Raw genomic sequence first — 19,731 nt, 5'->3', positions numbered from 1 at the left:
GTTAACAAGGATATGGGAAAATTGAAGGCGGTCATAGGCTTTAGCCATGATGGGAGTCGCCCCTAGAGTGCCTTGTCAAATGGGTCCCTTATTAGGAACAATAGACTTCACTGAAGCACCCCTCGATGACTTTGATATGGTTTTAGGGATAAATTTCCTCAAAATTACTTGCTCGGCTTTCTTTGCTTTCAACTCTTTAGCTCAAGAAGGGAGTGAAAAAGAGAGAATCTTCCTTCATAGTGTTACCTATAGATATAGCGGACAAAGAAATTGACGTATATCCGATTGAGATCAAGGAAGTGCTAGAAGAATTTAAAGGAGTGGTGTTAGAACAACTTCCTAGGTTTTTACCACCCCAATGACAGATAGATAGATAAGGAAATATAACTTCTCCCTGGAGTAAAACCTCCAGCTTGCACCCTATATCGAATGGCACCACCCAAATACATTAAGATAGACTTTTAAAATGAAATTCAACTGGTTTCGCACAAATGTGCATATGTGCATTGGAGAGCAAAGCGAATTTAACCCTGCATTTTTCCAACTTGAAATGCACAAAGCAGAGCAAAGAAATGGATATCCCCACAAAAAAAAAAAGCTAACCATTTGTATACTCTCCTAGTTTAAACACACTAACTACCGAAAGGATAAATCTTCTTCATTAGTGCATGTACAAGACTAGACAAGACTCCTTCCCAAAAACCGAACTAGTCTAGAAAGAGGATCAAGTGCACAACTGCCATGATTAAGGTTCGAAGCTTGCTGCCAGCGGAAGACGATTCAACTTCTTGATCCAGTAGTTCTCACAACTCCCCTAATTAACGTTGCCAGGAAAAAGAAAATTCAGACTCCACCCATGGTGGAATCTAAGATATGAGAATTTAACCAATTATGGGAGAGAGAGAGAGAGAGAGAGAGAGAGAGAGAGAGAGAGAGAGAGCTCAACGAACAGAACGAGAGTGGAAACGAAGACGGGTCCTCATATTTTCCATTCAGGTTCGCAAGGGGTGAGATCAAGTAAATTATCCCACATTGGAAAAATGAAAGAAAAATAGGAGGAGATCAGTGTATAAAAAGTGCGGGTAGCAGAGAGAGCAACATACTTACCTGGACGGGGTCAATGGCTGATCAAGAAGGGTCATGGCCTAGGCGTGCGACTTCCATTGCACTCGGGAGGAGCACTCACCTAACATCTCCTCAGGTGGGAGAGTGTACATCATAATTTGTGTTAGTGGGGGCCTGCATTCACGCGGCCCCTACCAAATTAGTTTTAATTTTGTCGATCTTAGTTTAAAAATGTAAACTAATTTGAAAGTAGTTTGTCACCTTACCCCTTTAGAGAGATACCAAGACCAAATCAAATTCTCTCATTTTAAGAAAGGGAGGAGAAGGTTTTGGGAGTTGGGTATGCCTTTGTTATCATACTTTCAAAATGGATAGAGCACTCAAAGGGTTACAAGTTACATATAATCCCCATAATGGTACTGTTATAAGAGCTACTATTGATATCTTGCATAACCTTCTTTAAGTTACCTTAACCCCTAAAATATAATGGCACACTCATAAATGTAAAGTTGAAAGAGAGTTTACCTCCACCACTATAAAAAGGGATCCTAGGAAGAGGTAAGGATTTCATATCCACTTCTTTCTACTGTTATAATTTAGAGTCTCTCATTAGTCCCTTACGCATCGGAGCAATCCCCCGAACTACACCTAGGGTCCTCCAAGCCATTCATGTTTGATATTTTTTAGGTGGTTGTGATCGGGAAACGATTCATGAAAATCATTTGATTTTCAGGCAGTAACAGTTGGTGCCCTCTGTGAGAATTATTTTGAGAAGTTTTTCCAGAATTGACCATGACCACAAGAAAGAGTCGAACCGATCTGAAAAGGAAAAGTCTAAGGGACCTGGATGAAGCGGCTAGAAGCAACCTATAGACTCATGCTGCACGAACTCTAGTGGCGCAAATCCCAACAACGAGGATTAACATGCCTAGACCAATAATGGCTCATATGATGAGCGTCGTTCATAAGGCCCTACAAACCTGCTCTGTAATGACCTCAAAAATCTTAATATAAAATGAAACATAATAAATAGAAAAGTCAACCTGAACCCGTGGGTAACGGGGACACCTGTTATATGTAGTGGAACCTAGGCAGCAGTAAATGTAATTCACAAGCTCGTAACCACAAAATACATAATACTAGAGTCAAGTATACCCCAAAATATCATGTTTATATACATTCTCCAAAAAAAAAAATACAAAAGATCCCTAGGATCCCACATCAAACTCTCCTGATCCTAATCTCAAACTAACCCTTGTAGTAGGGTAGCACGACTGACTCAACGGCGGCCCCGACCTGCCGGTCCTTCTGGGTTTCCTGAAAATCATTTAATGTTCGGGGGTGAGACACATCTCAGTAAGGGAAAATAAACTAAATACAGTTGTGTGGTAACATGAGTATATAATACAGTTATACATATACAATACATTTCACATATCTGTAAACATTCGTCATAATATAATGAATCTTCATATACTTTCATATTTTTCTAATAACTCATATCATTCATAAATCGTCTGTTATATCTGATAATACTGAAGACATACTCAGGATGAATAGCTAGCTGATGTCATGTATTACCCCCCATGACGGGCTGTGCAGCCCGAAGGCGGGACTCGACAATGGCTGGCCCACCACTGCAGAGTTAAAAATGTTTGTAAGTACGATGAGCCCGCCACACCCTGGTTCAGATTGCCAAGTGGACGTCTACAACTCTACACTGAAAGCCACATCGACTATCCATCTCTCACCCCCTCGTGGGGTGGTTAGCAGAAGTCTGAATATAGATATTTGATCTATATAACTACGGTACCGAACTCCTGAACTGAACTAAATTAACATTCGGGTTCTGATAACATATAATACATGATAATATAGCATATTTCATAATTTCATAAATACGGCCTCGCACTAAAAATTTCATAAATACGGCCTCGTGCCGAGCATTTCATAAATATGGCCTTGTGCTGAACATTTAATAAATACAGCCTCGTGCCGAGAATTTCATAAATACGGCCTCGTACCGAACATTTCATAACATTATGAAGATAAATTAATTATCATGTATTTTAAAATCATCATATAATGCATTATTATGTAATTCCTGAAAACATGCTCATTCGTAAAATTGCCATAACGTAATACATTTCATGAAAAATAGTACTCATGCCACACAATGCTGAATAAAATCATACGTTCCATCTAAAATCATGTATACAACAGTATTTTCCCAAATATACATTTATTCCATAATATTCATATATAATACATGTTTTTCTAAAAATAATTTACTCATACATAATATTAATTTGCGTGGAAAATAACTGTTTTAGTTTATTCCCTTACCTGGCTACTGAGAAAACCCCCAAAATATCCTGGTCTAAAACCCGTAGGATTTCCTGACCAATACCCTGAAAATGAAAACTCAAAATACTAAACTTCAGTATATTCACGTGTATATCATTTCCTACAACTACCGTAAGACCAAATTTGGTTTAAAAAGCCTTACCTCAACTCAGGAATGAATTTCAACAGAGTTCTACCAACGATCCGCTCCGTCAGATATGCAGAGAACTTCTCCACGAGCGTTGTGGTGGTTTCAGATCGTTGATTCGGCGAGCAACGGAGCTAGAATCGAAGAAAGAAGAGAGAGAAATCGTAGGGAGAGAGAGAGAGAGTGAGAGGTTTCTTAATGGTGAAGTTAAAATCCGGATTTTTGATATTTATAGGACTGGATTCGTCGACGAGTCCTTCAATAATTTCATCAACGAAACCCACTCCTCGTCGACGAAATTTAGACGGCTCAAAACCTCTCTCGGTATTTTCTCGTCAACTTATCCCCTGTGTTCGTCGACGAGGCCTTGAAAATCTGTCTCGATTGTTCCTTCCAAAGTGCAATGTCGTCGACGAACGCGAATTACTCCTTCTGTTACTGTCTCCATTTTCCGCCCTCTTAATTATTATTTAAATACTATTATTATTCAGGTTGTCACATGCTCACTTGATGAGCATAGCTCATAGGGCACAAAGGAGTGAGCACAACTCACACGTAATGACCCATTTGATGAGTATAACTAATGAGACCTTAGAGACTTGCCCATTTGATGAGTACAACTCATAAGACGCAAAGAAGTGAGCACGACTAACCCGTAATGGCCTATATGATGAGTACAACTTATGAGACCCTAAATGTAAGACATTAATTGCCTCAAATAAAATTATGATCATATTTATTGAGGTAATGTGAAAGGTCTTTAATATTAAATATAATAATGTTATCATAATTGACAATAATGATAATTCGGAATATGAGAAGTCTATAATTATAATAAATTATGTATATTAATTAATCGCTTGATGGAAGTTATTCCTCTTTCTGTAGTCTAATCTTTTGATGTGCATTTATTAAAATTTCTGATGGACTAATTCTTATGGTCAAATTATGTTTGAAATTAAAAAAAAAAAAAAAAGAGGGAAAAACGGTAAATAGAGCTATTGATTACTTAATGCTAAACATCTCTTAGTTATTAGTTACACTATGTATTGTTCTTTCACTTCATGTTGATAATTATCCGTGCCTGCAAAATACTGCGAAATTTTTGGTTGAAGTATCAGCGACGTTTATTAGCAATGAATGTACAAACTATTGCTCCCGTTCGCACATAAATGAAATTTGTTCCCTTCGTTTCTCCCATTTCTATTTCACTTTCAACTCTCCTCCATTCCACCGAATTGGTCTCAGCCGCTTCTGTAAAGACCCGAAAAATTAAAATAATTAGGAAAAATAATAAATAAAATTAATGAATTAATTAAAATTATTAATCAATTAGTTAGCTAAACATTATTAAATTGATGTATTAAATAAATAAATAAAAAGAAATAGTATGAAAGAAATTTAAAAAAAATTAATTGAAATAAGAGAGATATATATATATATATATGTGTGTGTGTGTGTGTGTGTGTGTGTGTGTGTGTGTGTGTGTATGAGGATTAAGTAATATGTAAGTATAAGTATATGTATAATAATAATAATAATAATATTAATATTAATATTAATATTAAATATAGGTGTCATTGATTCCTGAAGATTCTAACCTTCAAGAATTCAGTTCAGCACTGTGAAGCAGCCCCCCCCCCCCCACCCAACGCTTGCCTTCATCGCCTTTTCTCTCTCTCTCAATTTCTCGACAGATGCGGCGAATCGGAAAACGGAAGGTACCGTTGGATTCCTAACTACGTTACCGACATTTCTATTGGAGTAGATTTGTCGTGGGAACGGCTTAGACACTACTCCTAGGGGAAGGTAATTTTTTCCCATTTTCTTGATTTCTCTTTAAATATGTTGTTAAATAGACAATCGGACACCACCACGTCGTTTTAGTCGTGATTGTCGTCATTTTGACGTGGGTAAATTTTCAATTGAGGTTTTCTAAGCCCCACTCTAAAGCGAGAGTGAGATTTGAAAAATTTGGCAAATTGGTTATATTTGTGGATATAACTATTTATTTGAAAATTATGACCCTAGGAAATATTAAAATAGTATTTTATTTAGTGTTAATTTAATAAAGTTAGGGTTTTTGAACTAGGGTTCGGGTGAGCATCGCGGGCATCTGTGTAGGGTTCCTATCGGTGTAGTTCAAAGATTTAGGTAAGGGGAAATTATATATTAAATTAGATTTTATGAAATTAAAGGTAATAAATTATGTTATATTATATGTATGTTTTGGTGTGAATTATAAAATGTCAACCATGTAAAACTAGTTTTCTGAGCCTAGGATTGCTTACGTAGCTATGTATATGTGAAAATAAATGAATGAAAGTGAAAAGTGATTTCTAAGGAATTATATAAGAAATGAAATATATTTTTAGCATATAAATGTTAAATGCGGGCTGGTCTATTTTACTAGAATATGCATGAATTTTTTACTGTTAAATTGTGTGGCATGAGATTCTATGTAAATATATGTTAAATGTATGAGATGCAGGCTAAGTAAAATATTGAGAATAAAATATGTTATGGGTTATGTTACTTGTGTATGCTAAATGTAACCATGTAAATGTAAAACAGCTGAAAGACAGCCATATTAGCAGATCTAGCACACTTCTGTGTAAACTAATTGATAACAGTTAAAAAGAACTGTAGACTAACTGATGATGGCTAAAGACCAGCTGTAGTATGAAGGAAAGAAATGAAAATGCAATGAAATGACAATGAAATGACTATGGTATGAAATGACAAATATGAAAGATAAAATGTTGAAAAATTACGTAAAGTGAAATATAATGCAATGTTTAAAGCAATGAACATGAACAGATGTGTATGAATGAATAATGATAAAAAAAATATTGTATTATGATATTAGAAGTATCTATGTATGTAGAACATGTTATGATTGGGCGAGGCGTACTCTTCGCCTGAGGGCTTGCCGAGAAAGGTGAGTGCTCTAATAACTTCAGATGTGGCAGTATCTGCATAACGTATTAGGGCAGAGGAAACCTACTTGTATGGGCGAGTAGATTTCCCTATCCTTGGGGCCATCGCTAGTAAACCATTGTTGAACTGTGTGAGTGCGAGATTAATCTAATACTTGAGGACTTACTGAGTAAGGTGAGTGTCCTAGTATGCTTCAGTAGCGACCCTATGGTTGCTTATGTATTAGAGCAGAGAGGTGCTACTTGTATGGGCGGGTAAGCACCCCTCTCCTTAGGTAATCTCGTGGGTTAAATCTTTTGCATGTGTTTGGTTGGTTTCAGAGAATGATTTCAGTGTTATGTTAATGATTTGTAAATGTTATTAAAATGATATTTATTTACCTCATGTTAGCCACACACTATTTTAATATATATATTTCTTCCTTTACTGAGATGTGTCTCACCTGAATATGATTATTTATTTTTCAGGACATTCTCAAGGTCGGGCTTAAAGAGCTCGAGGGTTTTTATATTTTTTGAGAAGTATTAAGAGAAAAGGTATATACTGATAATACTTTGGGGAATGTAAATATTTATGTTTTATGTCTTAATGTTTTAAGGTTGTTAAGTAAGGAATGATTGTGAAAATACTGAAATATTTTGGGAGTTATGTAGATTTATGGAAATGCAAGTGATGGATGATTTCTATGGATTATAGATAGGAATTAGTAAACTCTGGTATTATGATATTATATGTATGGAGATTATGTTTATGTATTCCATTGCATATGTTATGAATTATGGATTATCTGGAATTTATCAGGTATAACGCACCGGATCCAAGATTAAGGGTTCGGGGCGTTACAGCTTCAACCTCGTCGTCATCTGCTCTAGTGGTTGATATACCCCAAATATATCACCTATCTAGAAGAGACCAAAACGCAGCATTATGAGGGCAGTTATCGCCTAAGTCAACCGCCCTACTAGAGCAATTGACGCCTGCCTTATAATAAGTAAAGCGATTCACATCCGCACCATAACTCGCTAATAAATGGCATTACACCCTTGGGTCAACCTCCATCACTATAAATAGGGATTTGGAGAAGAGGCTAAGGTTGTGACGACCCAAATAATAATAATGGTATTTAAATAATAAAGAGGAAGGTTAATGGAAACAGTAACAGAAGGAGGCAATTAACTTCGCATTCGTCGACGACATTGCACTTTGGGAATATTAACCGAGGGAAATTATCAAGGCCTCATCGACGAACACAGGGGACTCGTCGATGAGGGTATAAGAGGGCCTCATCAACAAAGCCAAGTTTCGTTGACGAGAAGATACTGAGAGAGGGTTTTGGGGAAGTCTGAAATTCATCGACGAAGGTGCAGGTTCGTCAACGAACTCTCTACAGGACTCGTCAACGAATTTGACCTTATAAATAGTAGAAACTCAGATATTTTACGGAGAAATTAAGAAATCTCTCACTCTCTCTCTCTCCCCCTTCAGTTTCTCTCTCCTCTCTCTTCGATTCTGGCTCCGTCGCTTGCCGGATCGACGATCTAAGGCCACCACGACGCTCCTAGAGAAGTTCTCCGCATATTTTCCGGAGTGGATCGTCGGTGGAACTCCGTTGAAAATCATCCCTGAGTTGAGGTAAGACTTTTTATGCCGAATTTGGTCTTATTGTAGTTATAGGAAATGATATTCACGTGAAAATACTGAAGTTTAGTACTGAGAGTTTTCATTTTCAGGGTATTGATTAGGAAATTCTACGGGTGTGAGTCCAAAATTTGTAGGGGCTTTTCTCAGTAGCCAGGTAAAGGAATAAACTAAAGTAGTTATTTTCTGTAAAGACCTGCTTAATAAACTGATCTTTTATATATATACTCTGATACCATACTGGGGGTAAATTCATTCATTAACCTAAGCAGCAAGAAGCAGAAACTGAATAAACATATCCATATGTAAATATATACAATACCACACTACACAATACCAGAGTGCTACATGTTTCCCAAAAATACACACATATCTCTGTTCCCAAAGCACCCTCAACTAGCTAGGGTATAAAAAATCACTCCCAAAAATGTACTCACTCTCTGACAGGGCACCACAGAAGCCCCTCTACCTGCGAGCCTGATCTGCTCGCCTACCTAGATCACCTGAAAAATAATTCAACACTGGGATGAGCCAACGCTTAGTAAGAAGAAATATGCTATTACTAGTGTGTGGAAAATGAGCTACTATTTCATGAAATCTATTATCAAATAAACATGTATAACTGAATATATAAACAAAGTATAAGTGATAAAATACACCACCTTTGTCCCTATTGCTTAACATGATAGTATTGGAGTTTATTATTCAAAATACTTCTAGTATAAGTAGTATGTTCACTGTTTCTGCAAAACTATACATACGAAATAATAACTGAAAATGTTCCCTGTGGCTATCTGTGTGTCATGACTTACCCCCTCATGACAGGGTTGTGCGGCCCGTAAGCTGGATTTACCCTGGCTGGCCAACCAGGAATAAATCACTATACTCCATAGGTCGATCTGCCCACCTCAACCCATATCTGGATGGGGAGCCTAACCTCTTCAAGGGCTTAGGTGAATGACCTTACCACGTATTATCTAAATAGGTGGTTGCACTCATAAAGTAACATAGTATCTGTAGCAACGGTACCGTGCTCTGTAGCTGCAAGTCCAATAGAGTCTAATATCATATAATATATTTTTATACATATCTATCTGATTTACCATGATTCTGAAGTAATCGTAATAACCATGATGCTGTATAAACTGTACTGTAAATCTGAGAACTGTATAATCATAACATTGTAACTGCATAATCATAATACTGATATTCGTATAATCATGGTACTGAGATTCATAAAATCATGGTACTGAAATATCGTAAAATCAAGATACTGAAATATTGTAAAACATATCTTCGTACAATATTTTTATTCACAAGCCACACGATACTTTAATTCATAATTTTCGTAATTAAATAAACTGTATAACGTTTTAAAAATACATAGCATAGCATATTTCTCTTACCTGGCTACTGGAAAGCCCCTAGGGAATACTAGCCTAACACCCGCAAGGCCTCTTACAAAACACCCTGAAAACAATATATGCCAGAACATAATATCAGTATTTCTCCGCCTACATCATTTTCTATAACTATCATAAGGCCAAAAAGGGACTAAAAGGTTTTATCCTGAATTTGGGATGAAATCCAACTCGATCCCACCGACGATCCGTCCTAGCAAACTTGAAGAGAACTCCATCAGGAACGTCGTGGTGGCTTCGGATGGTCAATCCGGTGTCTGGCGGGGCCGGAAACGAAGAGAGAAGGGAGAGGGTTCGTAGGTGAGAGAGAGGAGAGAGAGAGCAGCGCGGGAAATGATTAAAAATTCGGTTTTTATCTATTTATAGGGCGGAATTCGTCGACGAGACACGTCACCTCTTTGACGAGTCCTTCATTAAATTCATCGACGAGACCCCGTGTTTGTCGACGAAATTCAGAGTAGCCAAAACCGTCTCTCGGTATTTTCTCGTCAACGAAGCCCTATATTCGTTGAAAAAATTCTTCAGACCTTCGTCGACGAAACCCTATGTTCGTTGACGAAGTCTACGGCCTCCTTCTGTTTCTATATCTATTTCCTTCCCTCTTATTATTATTAAAATGCTATTATTCTTTGGATCACTACATTTTCCATACAAATTATTATTATGTACGAGTAAACTTATTTTTAGGAAAGCATGTATTATATCTATATATTACAAAGGAAATGCACGTTTGGGAAAATACTACTATTATGTTGAAATGTATATATACGTATGAGATGCCAGAAATTATGATTTTTAGAATACAATGTATAACTTTATACAACAAATGTGTGGCATAAATATTACTTTACGTGAAATGTATTACGATATGACTTTGTTACGAATGAAGCTTGTTTTTAGGAATATGAAATGTTACAGTACAAAATGATGTTGAAAATACATAATAATTGATTTATTTTCAGAATGATATATATGAAATGATTTCGGCGCAAGGTCGTATATATATATTTATGAAATGTTCGGCGTGAGGCCATATATATGGAATGATTTCGGCGCGAGGCCGTATTTATGAAATGATGAAAAATGCTATAATATCATGTATTATATGTTATCACAACCCGGATGTTAGTTTAGCTCAGTTCAGGAACACGGTACCGTAACTTATAGATCAGATATCTTTGATTAGATTGGTGCTAACCACCCCACGAGGGGGTCGGAGATGGATAGTCGGTGTGGCTTTTAGTGTAGAGTGTGGACGTCCACCTGACAGTACGGACCAGGGTGTGGTGGGCCCATCATACTTAAAGACATTTTTTGACTCGGCAGTAGTCGGCTAGCCATTGTTGGGTCCCGCCTTCAAGTTGCACAACCTGTCATGGGGGGTAATATATGACATCAGTTAACTATTCATCCTGGGTGTGTTTTCAGTATTATTAACTATAACAGACATTTCATGATCAGTATGAATTATTAGAAAATATGAAAGTATATGATTATTCCACCATGTTATTATGTATGTTTTTAGATATATGAAATATACTGAGTATATACAATTATAATAAATATTCATGTTACCACACAACTGCATTTAGTTTATTTTCCTTTACTGAGAAGTGTTTCACCCTCGAATTTAATAAATTTTTCAAGAGACCCTCAGAGACCGGCGGGTCGTGGCCGCCGTTGAGTTTATGGAGTTACCCCGTTAGGAGGGTAAGTCTTGTACTAGGATTAGAAGATTTTTGTTGTATGATCCTAGGTTTATTTTGGCACTTTTGGAGATTTATATAAGCACAATATTATGGAATTACAGTAGACTCTGGTATTATATAATTTATGGTTTTGAGAATGCGATTTATATTTACTACTGCTCAGGTTTCCGCTGTGAATGACAGGTGTCCCCATCACCCACGGGTTCGGGTTGACTATTTTATTTATTTTAATTATATTATATGAGTATATAAGCAGGTCGTTACAAAGGTATCTCATTCTAAACTCTACTTTACTATTGCATAAAAAACCTCTCAAGCCAATCCCTGACTTGGGCATCAGAGAGATCCCCCGGAGTACACCTCGGGTCCCCCAAGTCTTACTTATTTATCTCTTTTCAGGTGGTCGTGATCTGGGATCGTGAAGGACGTTTAATTTTTGGCTGCAACAGTTGGAGCCGTTTGTGGGAACTTATTGAGAGGTTTTCTCTTTCAATCCTTGATCATGACTACATCAAATAATTGAAGGTTGATGCATTAGCTCGATTAAGATCATCTGAAATGCCGCCATCTAAAATCTAGACGTACTCAATGCCATCCGATTCATCACCGATCGGGACCCTACCCAGCGCAAACTCTTCATCGCGGCCTTGGATGGGACACTACCATCAAGAACCTCCGCAATCTCTTCTCCACCTACGGTGACCACGAAGAAACCGTCGCGATCCTTGGCAAGGTCACTAGGAAAAGTAAAGGGTACGAGTTTATTACGTTTAAGCACGTCAATGGCGCTTTGCTCGTGTTGAAGAAGCCAAGGAAGAAAATTGACGGAAGAATAACCGGGACCCGACTTGCGATATTGGGAAATTTTGGATCTAATGCGAATTTGACTACAATTGATGTTTCTATGCGCAAGATTTATATAGCCAACGTGCCTATTCTCAAGGTATGATTTTTTCTCCATCATACAATAATAATTATTTAAAAAAAAAAAATAGATGTCACAATTTCAACGCTTGAAGAGCTCCGCCTTAATCGCTAATAATAATAAATAGGATGTTCAAGTTATTTAATTGATTGAACAATGACCCCTGCACCAAATGCATAGTGAAGTCATGACAACTGCACTGTCAGTCAAATAAACAAAGCCAAACATTGAAATTCCAATAGGTTGGCCGAATGCACCATGGGGTCGGCAATAATGACTATTGCTGTAACGACCTGCTTATTAAATTGATTTTTTTTTAATACCAAATAACATACTCTGATACCATAGTATTCACCTAAACAGTAGGAAGCAGAAATCATACAAACGCAACCATAAACCATTATATACAATACCATATAATACCAGAGTACTACATGTTTCCAAAATATGTACATGTATTTGTTTCCCAAAAATACCCTCAACTAGCTAGGGTTTACAAAAACGTTCCCAAAAATGATACTCACTCTCTGACAGGGCACTACAAACGCCCCTCTATTTGCGAGCCTGATCTGCTCGCCTACCTGGATCACCTGAAAAATATTTCAACATTGGGATGAGCCAACGCTGAGTAAGAAGAAATATGTTATTACTAGTGTGTGGCAAATGAGCTAACAATATTATGCTAAATTTGATTTATATAAACATGTATAACTGGATATGGTAAGTACAGTGTAAGTAAGAAAATGCATCCCCTTTCCATGTTGCTTAACATAACAGTGTTGTTAGTTATAACTCAAAATACTTATGGTGTACATAAGTAGGGTCCCCGTTTCTGTAAATCAATACGTAAGTAATAGTAACTGAAACGATTCCCTTTGGCTATCTGTGTCATGACATGCCCCTCATGACGAGGTTGTGCGGCCCATAGGCTGGATTTACCCTGGCTAGCCAACCAGGAATAAATCACTGAACTCCGTCAGTCGACCTGCCCACCTCAACCCATATCTGGATGGGGAGCCTAACCTCTTCAAGGGCCTAGGTGGTCGACTTTACCACGTATATCTGAATAGGTGGTTGCACTCGTAAAGTAACATAATATTTGTAGCAACGATATTGTGCTCTGTAGCTGCAAGTCCAACAGGGTCTGATATCATATAATATATTTCTATACATAACTAACTGATTTACCATAATTCTGAAGTACTGAAATAACCATGATGCTACATAACGTATTGAAATCTGAATAATCATAACATGGAACTGCATATTCGTAATACTGGAATTCGTATAATCATGATACTAAGATTCATAAAATCATGGTACTGAAATATCGTAAATTCGTATAATCATGATACTAAGATTCATAAAATCATGATACTGAAGTTCGTATAACCATAATACTGAAATTCATAAAATCAGGAAACTAAATTCGTAAAACATATCCCTATACCATATACATAATCACAAGTCACACCATACTAACATACATAATATTCGTAAATAAATAAACTGTATAATATTTAGAAATTTCCTAGCATAGCATATTTCCCTTACCTTAACTTTGAAAAGTCCTTACTGTACTCTAGCCTGATACCCGCAGGGTCTCCTACAAAACACCCTGAAACCAATATTTTTCAGAACTAAACATCAGTATTTTTCTACCTGTATCATTTCCTATAACTACCACAAGGCCAAAAGGAGACTAAACGGCCTTACCCTGAATTTGGGATGATTTCCAACTCCGATTTCCCGACAATCCGCTCCGGTAGATGCGTGGAGAACCCCGCCAAGAGCGTCGTGGTAGCTTTGGATCATCGATCCGGCGACTGGTGGGGCCGAAAATGAAGAGAGAAGGGAGAGAGAGTCGTAGGAGAGAGAGAGAGAGCGGCAAGAGAAATGGTAAAAATAATGGGTTTCCACTATTTATAAGGCTAGGTTCGTTGACGAGACACATCACTTCGTCGACGAGCTCTTCACAAAATTCGTCGGCGAGCCCCTGTGTTCGTCGACGAAATTCAGAGCAGCTCGAACCATCTCTTGGTATTTTCTCGTCGACGAAGTCCTGTGTTCGTCGACAAAATTCTGAAGACCTTCGTCGACGAGACTTTGTGTTCGTCGACGAAGCTGGGCAATTTCCTGACTTCATGATTATTTAATATTATCCCCAAAATGCAATGTCGTCGACGAAGTCTACGGCCTCCTTCTGTTTCTGTTTCTATTTTCTCTCCCTCTTATTATTAAAATGCTATTATTCTTCGGGTCACTACAATTGCACATTCATGTGCGCTGAACAGTGCTCTGAACAAGAATTTGAAATTGCAATTGAAAATTTGAGTTGAAATTGCAACGCACAATGAAATTGCACAATTGTAGCAACTGCAATCGACAAAACCCCAAACAACAAAACTGAGTAATGAGATTTTGTTGAGCACCTAGAGCCCAATCAGCTAAACAATCCATACCATAATCAAAACAAACAGTAACAAAATCCCCGTCGTCAATGGTAGACATCTCGTAGATCTCAATCTCAAACTTCAATCAGTCACTGCACTCACAACCTCATGTCCAAAAAATCCAACATGGGACTCACAGATCAATTGGGATACAATCGAATAATCTGAGTTTATGGACCCCAGAGATGACACAGACAATAAGAAAATAGTCTGCGAAATCTATAACACTACACACTCACCTACAGTTCTCTTTGTCGCATATGATCGAACACTTGGTGCATATACGTCCAAACCCTTTGAAACAAATCCATCCCGAACCGATTTCGAATCCTAACTGATATTGAAAATACCAGAACTCACATTTTTAACCCCAATGAAATCAAAACTGCAAGAAACTGTCGAATTGAACAACCATCCCGGCATCATAAATTATCTATATGTTATTGAAGATATAGCCCAAAAGATGAGCATAACTCATTAGGTAAAGAAGAATCGGCCCAACTGATGAGCAACGCTCGTGAGGCCAAAATACTGCTAAAAAAATGAGCACAGCTCATTAGGCAAAGAAGAATCGGCCCAATTGACAAGCAACACTCATGAGGCTAGAAGATTGTCCAAAAAATGAGCACAACTCATTAAGCAAAGAAGAATCGGCCCAAATGAGGAGCAACGCTTGTGAGGCCAGAAGACTGCCCAAAAAATGAGCACAGCTCATTAGGCAAGGAAGAATCGGCCCAACTGACAAGTAACGCTCCTGAGGCTAGAAGACTGTCCAAAAAATGAGCACAACTCATTAGGCAAAGAAAAATCAAACCAATTGACGAGTAACGCTCGTGAGCGTAGAAGACTATCCAAAAAATGAGTACAACTCATTAGGCAAAGAAGAATCGGCTCAACTCACGAGCAACGCTTGTGAGGCACAGAAACGGCCCAAAATATAAGCACAACTCATTAGGCCAAAAACAGCAAAAAAGAAGAGCACGACTCATTAAGCCACAAGTAGCCCAAAATGTCTCAAGAAGAGCTGCTCGTAAAAAAAAAAACAACAATAACAACTTTCGAACTTTGGAAGTCAGCTTCAAAAATTCGAACCTAAGGGGGGGCAACTGATATACCCCAAATATATCACCTACCTAGAAGAGATCAAAGCACAACATTATGAGGGCAGTTACCGCCCAACTGAAGCAATTGATGTTCGCCTTATAATAAGTAGAGCGATTCACGCCAACGAGGTAAGAACCGGAGCGATTCACGCCTACACCACAACTCGCCCATAAATGACATTATACCCTTGGGTCAACCTCCGTAACTATAAATAGAGATTTGGAGAAGAAGTTAAGATATCTCATTCTAAACTCTACTTTACTGTTGCATAAAAAACCTCTCAAGACAATCCCTAACTTAGGCATCGGAGAGATCCTCCGGAGTACACCCCGAGTCCTCCAAGCCCTCCAAGCCTTGCTTATTTATCTTTTTTCAGGTGGTTGTGATCAGGGATCGTGAAGGTCGTTCAATTGGGTGAACTTTAGGTTGTTGGAACAATTACTTTTTTGGAAATTAGGCTTTCTTTAGAATAGTTAATCTTTGAAATTAGGTGTTTCTCAAGTTTCTTAACAGATCACTTTACCGGTGCAGTTTTTGCTTTTGTGGTGAATTTTTGATGATATTGTTGTTTACTTGAAGGGAATGTATGTTTTTATCCTCATGCGAAGATTTTTATCTGAAACCGAATATATAGGAATATATCATCTGAAAGGTTTAATTTATTCTAGGAATATATAAGAGACATTTTTAGTAAATACATAATTTATTAACCGAAAACAGAGGACAGACAACATTTCACGATTGCAGAAAGATTGCAGAGTGATATCAAGCTACTGAATGCAGAGAGATGAGTGAATGCTGCTCATTTTTCTTATTCAGCTTGCTGTACCAAAAGGGATATATGTACACATACAGCTGAATAACAAACAACAGAATAACAGACTACTTATAACTGAATAACAAATAACTGAATAACTGAATGAAAATAACAATAAAACAGAACTGAATTTTAACAATAACAGAGCAGGAAATTGTTGGAGCAGAAGTGCAGTGGCCGATGGTTGTCATACTGCTGAGGAGAAACCAGATAACAGAGAAGATAACAGAATTCTAACTATATTTTTACACAACACAAGTACGCAAGTACAGAAGAATGAATCAAGACTCACTATCTTTTCTGCCATTTAAGGGGACGCGGCGTTCCGTAGTCTCATCTTATATCGTATGATTATTATAATTTCCTATTCATAACCTGGAACTTGTATTGTATTATAGGGCATAAGTTGGATTCATGGATGTGCGTTCGCTCACACGCAGTCCCAAGAAACAGAAGATCAGCGAAGAAAATGATGTTGATGGGGAAGATGAAAATGGTATAGGGCGTCTAACAGATCCACTTCTTGTATATATACTATCTTTCCTTCCTACAAAAGATGCTGTTCGAACTAGCATACTGTCGAAAAGGTGGGAATGCCTATGGATGTCCGTACCAGATCTTTATTTTAAAGAAGATCCACTTCCTTCTCGTAATTTTGAAGATGAGGTACTAGAAAGGGCAAGAGAAAAAAGGGTAGGGTTTATGGATTTTGTGGAAAGAGTTCTTTTGCTTCATGATCTCCCGACTATCGAAAGTTTCTCGCTCACAGTTACTGTGATACATGAGTGGGGTCGCATCAGTGCGTGGGTATCAGCAGCAGTGAGGCGTAAGGTTCAAGTACTGGAGCTGACTCTCAAAAGGGTTGGAGATAGTTTTGTTTTGCCCAGTTGCATCTTTACTTGTGAATCGCTAGAAGGCTTAACTCTTAATGTGCCCACTTACTTTGAGTTCCCTCATTCCACTCGTTTTTCAAATCTCAAGATATTGACTCTTGCGCATGTTACATTTCCCGATGATGATACATTGAAACAGATCTTTGTCGTTTGCCCGGTCCTTGAAGAATTGAGTCTGATCTGTTGCAATTTTGAGCATGTCAAAGCTGTTTGTATAAATGGCCCTAAGCTTAGAAGGTTGACCATAGTAGAAGATGATTCTTTGTGCCCTGATGATGCAAAAGATGATGATAATGATAATCCGGATGAAGGAAATGAGAAGAATTTTAATGTTTGTCAGTTTACGATCTTTGGTGCTAGACTGGTGCACTTTTTGTACATTGGTGATTTCTTCCATCATTATTGCTTTTATGATTCATCATCAATGGCCGATGCATATGTTTTTGTGGAACGTGGCCACAGGAAAACTGCTTACCGTGCATTTAGGCTTCTTATCGGGCTCTCAGAATCCAAAAGCCTCTTCTTGACTGACAAAATTTTTGAGGTTCGTTCTATTTCCTATAATTGGATGGACAGATCTCTTTAATTTAGAGAATTCCCCCTCAAATTGTTACCTTCCTAAGATATTTTTTCAATTCTTCTGGTTGATATGGTTAATCAGGGTCTCAGTCTATATGCCAGAGAGTTACTTGACAATCTGCCTGAATTCTATAATTTAAACCATATTGGATCTTATTGGACACTCCTGTTCACTTATCGGCAAACATTCTTGGCCATGCTTCAGAGGTTCCCTCGTCTTAAATCTCTTAAACTCAATGGGGTAACTTTGCTAGCTTCAAAATTCTTATTGCTTTGTTTCCTACCAGCATTTGCAATTGCCATCACAACTTAGTATTATATATATATATATTCTTTAATGACCATGTAGGCATCGTTCAGATTTGGGTATGATGGTAGAAATGATTGGGCTCTAGATCCTGTGCCTGCATGCTTCTGCACGCACCTCAAAATAATTGGCATCGCTCGATTTTGGGCAAGTGAACATGAGCTTTATACAGTTGGAGTTTTACTCTTGAATGCAACGGTATTGGAGAAGCTTGTTATCTCTTTTAACCCCCAGGAATTTGATGGGGAGGAGGATTTGAGGAAGCGTCAGGAAGTTTGTGAACGGATAATGTCATTTCCAAAAGCTTCAAGGAATTGTGTTGTAGTCACATATTTCCCGTCAACGGACCAGTGAGACCTCTGCCGGCATCGAGTTGCCAACAAGAATTAGGCTCGTGCTTAATGGAAATTTGTGAGATTCGTTAGCTGCTTTAGTTTCCACCTGAGGCATGCTGGTATTTTTTTTTTTTTTCCATGATCAAAGTAATGAATTCACTGGTTCATTGCTTGCCCTCCATAGATTTTAGAGAGGGAGTCGTAGGGGTAAGGGTAGGGCTAGGGGTAGGGTCGTGAATTAACGGAGGGTGCCCTTGTACCAAATAATAATAATAGTAATAATAATAATGATAATGAATATAGAACCTAACTATTGATATCAATTTTTTTGGAGCATGATAGAAATAATTCTCAAAAATAGCAGTAAAAGTATATTGATGTATAGAATAGAAATTATTTTCCTTCCTTTTGATTAATGTCAAACTTGGACAGTATATGAGTATTTCTGAAAAATGGTAAAATACAAGTATTTTATTTTATTAATTATATCCATGATTGAATTTTTTACAAGTTGAAATCACACTTAGTTTTGTCTTACTTTCTTTGATAATTAAACAATAAAAACTGAACGTTTCATATTTTTATTTTATTTTTTCTTTCTTTCAAGGTCGTAAAGACTTGTATTTTTATATTTTATGTAATTAAAGTTTCTTTCTAAAAAAAAGTAGATTCTTTATGAATTTTTGGACATGTATATAGTTTTTAAATTTTTTCATAAAAAAATTGATGTGGTTAACCCAAGTTCTTGAATGAGAAGAAGCTAGAGCAATTTCTTGGATAGAACTTTCTGCTATTGTTGTATTCTATTCTTTCAAATGCTAGGTGTCTGCTTGATGTCTTTTCTATTTTTAATTTTTAATTTCCGTTTCTTTGCAATGTATAAACAAATTACAAAAATATATTCATTTATGTCGTCAGTTTTTATTCCTATATTTTCTCATTCAAAATTAAAATTTTTTATTAAATAATTCATTTTATACACACTTTTTTTTATTAAAATAAAAATAAAATGATCATGTGAATTTTAAATACAATTAAAATAAAATTTCCC

The 19,731-nt window shown here is 37.2% G+C and overlaps 1 protein-coding gene and 1 non-coding gene across 2 annotated transcripts; both read left to right on the top strand.

The window, feature by feature from the left end:
* Positions 1 to 1,099: 1,099 nt before the first annotated feature.
* LOC131167189 (U1 spliceosomal RNA) lies at positions 1,100 to 1,260 on the top strand. The gene has a single exon (XR_009140046.1). It is a non-coding gene; the product is annotated as a U1 spliceosomal RNA (small nuclear RNA).
* A 15,720-nt stretch (positions 1,261 to 16,980) lies between these two features.
* Positions 16,981 to 18,699, top strand: LOC131166500 (F-box/FBD/LRR-repeat protein At3g52680-like). Its single transcript, XM_058125099.1, has 3 exons — positions 16,981 to 18,003; positions 18,121 to 18,279; positions 18,388 to 18,699. The coding sequence occupies exons 1-3, from the start codon at positions 16,981 to 16,983 to the stop codon at positions 18,697 to 18,699; spliced, it is 1,494 nt and encodes a 497-aa protein (XP_057981082.1).
* Positions 18,700 to 19,731: the final 1,032 nt, after the last annotated feature.

Source organism: Malania oleifera, chromosome 10 (genome assembly GCF_029873635.1).
Source record: "Malania oleifera isolate guangnan ecotype guangnan chromosome 10, ASM2987363v1, whole genome shotgun sequence".
Classification (NCBI taxonomy): Eukaryota; Viridiplantae; Streptophyta; class Magnoliopsida; order Santalales; family Ximeniaceae; genus Malania; species Malania oleifera.
The sequence above is the reverse complement of the archived record's forward strand: the minus strand, read 5'-3'. Positions and strand labels throughout refer to the sequence as shown.